The 7,436-nt window shown below is 44.4% G+C and overlaps 1 protein-coding gene across 1 annotated transcript; it reads right to left on the bottom strand.

The window, feature by feature from the left end:
- Positions 1 to 1,529: 1,529 nt before the first annotated feature.
- Positions 1,530 to 6,311, bottom strand: LOC143421853 (uncharacterized). Its single transcript, XM_076891971.1, has 3 exons — positions 5,670 to 6,311; positions 3,009 to 3,191; positions 1,530 to 1,798 (listed from the first exon to the last, which is right to left on the bottom strand). Exons 1-3 carry the CDS (start codon positions 6,262 to 6,264, stop codon positions 1,530 to 1,532), a joined length of 1,047 nt encoding a protein of 348 aa, XP_076748086.1. The 5' UTR covers positions 6,265 to 6,311.
- Between the last annotated feature and the right edge of the window lie 1,125 nt (positions 6,312 to 7,436).

The following is a 7,436-nucleotide window of genomic DNA, read 5'->3' as shown; positions in this document are numbered from 1 at the left end:
CCCTGTGGTCAATCTGTGTAACTGCACCTCAAACCTTTGTTGACCCCATTAAAAAAAGGCACACAAACACTCAAACAAACTCAGAGTTATTACAGTTAACGAATACTAATCTGAAGACTAGACTGGAAAACATTTAGTTCAATTTTTGTTTATATAGCATTAAATCACAACAACAACTGTCTCAAGACACAGTATGTTGTAAGGTAAGACGTTATATTAATACAAAGATGGAGAAACCCTGTAATCAGATGATCACCATTTGAGCAAGCGCCTGGCAGAACTATGCTCTGTGTGCTTTTAACAATCTAGAAAAAAACTGAAATTATACTATTCGAGAAATCACCTGAGCTTTTGTCATTGTGGTCAAATTTATCAAGCCAGAAATCACAAGGAGGATCCAGTCCTGACAAATACACTCAGCATTACTCACACAAACTAAATGTTTTGGAACAATAAAAACTAAACTGATATGAGCAACTAACTGAAACAAAAATAATAATTCAAAATGAAGTAAAACTAATGAAAAAATCAAAACTACAATGATGCTGTCCTGATCTTTCATAGTTCATCAGTCAAATCTGATTGTTTATCCTTAATGTCTGCTGGCATATTGACCAGGTCACTCTTGCAGAGAGATCAACAAGGTCAATGGCGTCTTCCATCCACTCAGCCAGGAAAAATGCTGCACAGGAAACCAGAGAATGTGCTATCTTTACCTTCAATCAGGAAACACTGGCTGCAAAGACAGACTGGCCCAACCGCTCTGCATAACCTCCTGCTCTTTCACTCTCACAGTAACCTGTTAACCTCCCACAGCTCATCAGTGAAACACTCACAGAACCATGAATGAGGGCTGTTGGTTAAAACCATGTTTGGGGATTCTGGGGGAATCCGTTTTCTTTTAGTGCTTTGGAGTGCTGTGCAAAAGTCTTGAGCCAAAGATAACACACTTTGAGATAAAATAACACTTTTGCACCAACACACATTTATAAAGGTGTGCACCACGTTGTTAAAAAATCTGAGGAAACTGGACAAAAGAAGATGTGTGAGGTCTAAAAACTTTCTACAGCAGATGAGCAGCGAAGGTCACGTCTTTCAGAAAGAGGAAAGCATCCAGCAAAGACCTGACACAGGACCTGAGAGACTTAGAGCAAAATTTGGGTAGCTGGACCACAAAGGTGCAAAAGTAAAGAAGAGAAAACGTATATGTGAGTGAACTATACACATGGTGTATGTGTAAGAAACACTGAAACAGAAACATTGTGGGGCTGCATACAAGGGCAGTTATATAATATAATAAATAAATAAATAAGTCCAGTGAGGGGAGTGGACAGCTTCTCTGCACTTCTGATGACCCTCTGTAGGCTCTTCTTGTCAGCTGTTGTGCAACTAGCGTACCGCACAGGGATGGCGTGCACCAGCATGCTCTCGATAGTGGCACGGCAGAAGGACAGGAGGTCAGTCTGCAGCCTGTTCCATCTCAGGACCCTCAGAAAATGGAGGCGCTGCTGGGCTTTCTTCACCAGGGCTCATGTGTTTGTGGACCAAGATCGGTCCTCAGATATGTGGGTGCCGAGGAACTTAAAGGAGGACACCCTCTCCACATAGTCACCTTTCATGGAGAGGGGAGGGGGATCAGTTCTTGTTCTGCAGAAGTCCATGACCACTTCCTTGGTTTTCTTGGTGTTTAGGGTGAGGTTATTGTAGTTACACCAATCTGACAGCCGCTGGATCTCATCTCTGTAGGCGGTGTCATCATCGTTGGTGATGAGAGGATCCAGTGAAGGACGGCTGTCAACTGGACCGAAGATCAGAGGAACAGGTCTGACGGAGAGATGAACCCACATCTGACGTGTTTGGCTCAGATTATAGTCAGTATGGCTGTTGGAGATATGAATTATTAACACAGAAAGTTCCATCATATTTTGATCTGCCATACAATACCAGCAGCTTCCTGTTCCAGCAAACACACTTCAGTGCAGTGAAAGCACACGTGGATATAATAACACACCGCAGGACACCAACAGTCATGGAAGGGCCTCCACAGAGCCGACCTCAGCCTGACTGAAGCAGTGTGGGATCATCCTGACAGGGACCAGAACAAAGAAGAAGCCTGGAGACGTCATCCCGAGGATGCTGACAGAGCTGCTCACAACAAAGATTCAGTTTCAAGCTTGTTAGAGTTGTACAAACTCGTTCACCTTGTGTGCTGCACTTCTGCGTTTGTACATTTCACTGAATCATTGCAGCATTTTCAAATTTTGACTCAATCATAGTATTTTTTCTGCTTTGTATCACAGTTATTTGGTACTTCTCGGTTTTGTTTTTCAGTTTTAATTCAAATAAATTCTGACAAACACAACAGACTCGTACTTGGAGGATGCAGAGCTGTAACTAAGCTGCAGTCTGCAGTGAGAGCAGCACCAGCTTTGCTTCCTTTCTGTTCTTCTGTGTCTGTATGCATCTTTATATTTTGCAAACATTTCTGGTTTTTATTTGTTTGAAATTGTTTCTAAATTGTTTTTCATTGATTTAAATACTGTGTTTTGCCAGTGAAGCTTTTTGTACCTGTATGTGTGATCTGGGCCACACAAATAAAACTCTAGAGTGGAGCTGTTCTCTCTGTGGACACTGCTGCTGCAGGAGAGGACACTGTGTATAACAGCTGACTCCTTGATGAAGCCACACCAAGCTGTTACAACAGAAACCCAAGCTTGTAAAACAACCACAGCAAACAGACTTTATCTGATAACTATTTTGCTTTAAAAAGTAAAATATTCACTTTTATCTACAGCAGGAAATTAAGGCGGTGGTTCAGCTTCAGCTGTGTGTGTTTGTGCATTTACGAAGAGTCTTTCGTTTTGTCCACAAACACACAGCCGCCCAACACGGAGTCAGGATCGCCAAGGATCTCATCACAGCCCCTGAAAGTGTGACACAGAGTCCACAGCCGGGGTTTTCTCCTGGTAGAGCGGATTATCGATGGGCTCGCTGTCGCTCTCACTCACCAGGTTCTTCATCCTGCAGGAGAAAGTTTTCACACGCTGTTTCCTCATTATTGAGGATCTCCATCTTCTTTCCTGACTGCTCCCACTCTCCATCATCCTTCTTCCAGAAGTACTCAACAGGCCCATTTTGATCAGCGTCTCCATCACAGCTCAGTCCTCTGAGTTCACGCGACACGCTGGCGGCTGCACCCTCACCTCAGGCTGGGGCACATCTTTGATCTCCACAGTCTGATAAACCAACACTGGACCTGGTTGTTGATCTCCACTGAATACACTCCAGTATCCGCTGCAGTCATGTTGTGGATTTCCAACACCCCGGTGGTCGTGTTCAGGTCTGAGCGGCCTTTAAATCTGCTTTAATATCTCAGAGGAATCGAGCCTTTCACCCACTCAGCCAGCAGGTTTTTACCGTAGGCCCAGGCAGGACTGAGGACCAGTGTGCCACCAACCTTGAAGTATGAGAGAAAAATCTGGGCTCCAGAAGAGTTCAGTGCAGCAAACAGCATGTCCACCAATCAGCACTGAAGTGACAGATGTATGCAAGGGCTTGAACCACTCTCTGCACTGCTGTGTTTCCCTTCAGTGACTGCGGTGAGACCTGTGGCGAAAACTGGAAAGAAGTCAAACCCCAAATTCAAATAGTTATTTTGTTTCTGCTTCAGGGAAACTTTGATGTGCAGCAAAACTTCTCACCTCTGCCTCAAGCTTCCTGGCCAAGCACCCCCTCACACTGAGCCTCACTGACACTGCAGCATGCAACAACCTTAGCAAGAAAAACGTAAACATTTTCACTCAGGAAGACAATTCAACACGCAAAAGGAGCTAACTGAGTTTGCACACTTGTACTCGGGTTTTCACCACTGCATGACAGTGATTTACCAGAAACAGTTGCCTCAGTAAGATATAAGAAGGTGCAGTGTTTGGGCTGAGATGCAGAGCTGCTGTGCACTGTCTGTACGCGTCTTTTTCCACATTTTACTTAACACTAAATGTAGTTTATAATTGAACACTCTAATATTAGCCATCCAAGCTGAAATATAAAGAGTGCACACAGCTGTGCATGGTGTTGTGATGACACATGTCAGGAGCCTTTGTCTTGTATGTGCTGTAGGTCTTTGTAGTCCTGCAGTAAAGCTGCTTTGAGCCCACGTCCTGCTAATCGGGTCCTAATCCTGCCTCCCTCACACAGCTACAGCTGCTCTGGCTTTTGCTCTCCCAACATTTCAGAATTAGAACAGATAAACAGATAAAGTTATTTCCCAGAGAAGCTTCCCAATAACACACACACACACACACACACACACACACACACACACACACACATTTGTGTTTCTGCTGCTGAATCTGCTTTACAAATGCAAGAAGGCTCACAGGCAGCTCGTCCCCCTGCAAGACAACTAAAACAGAAAACCTAAACTGGGAGGAACTGGGATGATGACGGACCCTCCTCATGAATACAGAAGAGACAAGACACTTTCAAAATAAAACAGGAAACATGAAAAACACTGAGAAGTCTAAACACAACAAACGATTAATTATTTACAAGATACAAAACTCAAAAACAGGACCCAGAACCACAACAGCTTTAAAACTACAAACAAGCCACCAGGAAGCTCACCCCCTGCTTGTATCCATCATCACCCAGAGCTCATGACTACAGGTGAGGGTCGGAAACAGATCAGCAGGTATCTTTTTCCCTTCAGTGCTTCCTGTGGTTTCCTTCAGTAGATGTGTGGTGAGCCTCATCATGAAAACATTTGTGAAGGGGAAGTCCCAAAAACCTTTTTATAATCCCTCTGAACCACTGAAGGCTGATGTCAGAGCCTTGACTGACCGCCATGAGATAACAGCCCCGCTTTAAAGACCCACATTAGGAAGTCTGAGCAGTGGTGGAGACAGAAGTCACAGCTTCGTCACCTCGAACTCCTCAGGATCCTCCTGAAGAAGTTCAAGAACTTAAGAAGAAAAATGGAGCTCAAAAATCTAGTTTTGCACTTTTTTAAATAAATGTGGCAGGTCTCACTGAGCATGTGCAGTGTGAGCGTTATCATTCAATCTTGTTTCTGATTGGAGGAAAAAGACTGGTTGCAAATGTTTCCAGGTGTTGCTTTAGTCAAATTTTTAAAAGCCATAATGATGTTAGACTGCATCACAAAGCATTTCTCTTCAATCATCGATTTTTTTATCAAACTTGATTCTGTTTGATGAAGCAAAGACGCTGGAGGCAGAGACGATGAACAAACGTCAGCTTTTAATACTTACTGTTAAAGAGGGGAAACAGACAAATACAAATACTGTAAAAGGCACAAGAACAGAGAAAACTACAAACATGGCAGACCATGGCCATGACAGCCTGGTGATTATCACTGCTATAGAAAATAAGCAGAACAGTTTTATGAGCAAATAAATGTGAACTTTCAGGACTGACGTGCTTTAGTCTTCACCAGGAAACCAAAGGTGATGGTCAACATTAAACTGCATCATTATGACCTTTTCTGTGTTTACAGACACAGACAGAAGGAAGTTTCTGGCACAAAAAGTAGACGACGGCAACAAAGAGCGCCACGATCGCCAGAGATCTCATCACAGCACCTAAAACTATAATCCAGTGTCCACAGTCTGCAGGTTTTATTTGGAAGAGTGGATTAAAGAGAGGTTTGCTTTCTCTCTCACTTACTCGATTCTTCATCCTGCAGGAGAAAGTTGGGACACGCTGTGTTTCCTCATTATTGATGATCTCCATGTTCGTTCCTGACTGCTTCCACTCTCCATCTCCGATCTTCCAGAAATACTCGACAGGCCCAGCAGCGCTGACGTCTCCGTCACAGCTCAGCGTGCAGCTCTCTGAGGTTGAGTTACACAACAGCGGCATCACACTCACCTCAGGCTGAGGCACTGCTTCGACCGCCACTGTCTTATAAACCTGACTCTGGACCTGGTTGTTGATCTCCACTGAATACACTCCAGTGTCCGCTGCAGTCATGTCCCTGATCTCCAACACTCCTGTGCTAGTGTTCAGAGTGGTTCTGCCAATAAACTTGCTGTAATATGTCAGAGGAATCTGGTCTTTCACCCACTCAGCCAGCAGGTTCTTGCCGTATTTCCACACGACGCTGTAGATCTGTTCAGAGACCGGCTGAGGGCTGAGCTGGAGTGTGTCACCAACTTTGAAGTACTTCACAGTCTGATCCTGAGAGAAGCTGGTTGCAGCTAAGAGCAGCACAGCCAGGAGCCAGAAACCAGCCGACGTCTCCATGTTCACAGATCAGTGCAGAAGTGAGTCTTTGCAGCAGTCTTAAAGCTTCCTTTTCTCTAATCTTTGTGGTTTTCTTTTGTGGGAAGCATGATCATGAAAACAGTTGTGACAAGGAAGTCAGCCCAGTGCATAACACACATGAGGACATGAATATAGTGTCTGTGATTATATGAAGAAGTAGACTGAGTAAGCTGACTGCCCCGCTGTAAATGTTCCTGTCTGGTGCCAATCCCGAATTCACAAACCAGATTAAGTTCTACTGGTTGTAAAAGTGGATAGAAGGTAATTTGGTGTTTGTTGCATGTTCCTTTACATCAGTGTGTTTGTGGTGGGGTGTGACTTTTGGCTCTTTGGTACTACAGTGTTTTTAAACTCCAGGAAATCCCAATCCTGAGGGCTGTTCAAACAAACAGCAGGAGTTATTAGATCAGCTCTTGGTCGAGTTGTGTTCAGATAACAACTTCCAGATTCGATCCAGAGATGTTTGGCATGAAGCAGTGTTCACGGTTTCAGAATAAGCTGTCAGTAACCTTGATGACCTGCTGGAGTTAACCAGGTGTTTGAACAAAAGTCTAATAAAAGATTTTATTCCTGTGCTCAGAGCAGGCAGCAGAGCAGATACACAGACAGATGCTGGTGGTCAGTCCAGAGATACTGAGAGGTTTGAGGACCACAGTGTCGCCAACCTTAAAGCACTTCTTTACAGACTGAGAGAAGCTGGTTAAGCTGATGTCTCCATGTTCACAGATCAGTGCAGAAGTAACAGCAGCGTCAGAGGTCCTGCACCCTGTTCCTGTTTTTTAAGCCAGGAAGAGAGGACGCTCCTAAATAAAAACCAGTTCATGAGCAAATCTGTTCCCAGGTCTAAAATGTACTTAAGAACCACATTATACGTCCAGCTGTTTATCCTTTCCAGGTTCGCAGGGAGCATAGACACAGACAGCCACTCACACACAGTTTCTACTAACTGCATGCGTGTCTGGAGTACCCGGAGAGAACCCACGCAAACACGGGGAGAACATGCAAACTCCACATAGAAAGACCCTGGCCTGGTGGACGAATTGAACTCAGGACCTTCTTGCTGTGAGGCAACAGTGCTAACCACCCATACACGTATAACCACTGGTTAATTACATTATCACATGGCTGCAGGGACCCCACAGCACAAGCAT

This window comes from Maylandia zebra, linkage group LG13 (assembly GCF_041146795.1).
Source record: "Maylandia zebra isolate NMK-2024a linkage group LG13, Mzebra_GT3a, whole genome shotgun sequence".
NCBI classification, from domain to species: Eukaryota; Metazoa; Chordata; class Actinopteri; order Cichliformes; family Cichlidae; genus Maylandia; species Maylandia zebra.
This window is presented reverse-complemented; position numbering and strand designations above follow the sequence as displayed.

What these genes read in the sequence shown, in the direction of transcription:
- LOC143421853 (XM_076891971.1), bottom strand. Translation starts at nt 6,264, where the DNA reads ATGGAGACGTCGGCTGGTTTCTGGCTCCTGGCTGTGCTGCTCTTAGCT. An exon ending in TCGAGTAAGTGAGAGAGAAA is followed by an intron (nt 3,192 to 5,669) that starts GCAAACCTCTCT and finishes GTGAGGGTGCAG; the next exon opens with CCGCCAGCGTGTCGCGTGAA. An exon ending in CCTGCAGGATGAAGAACCTG is followed by an intron (nt 1,799 to 3,008) that starts GTGAGTGAGAGC and finishes TCTTCGGTCCAG; the next exon opens with TTGACAGCCGTCCTTCACTG.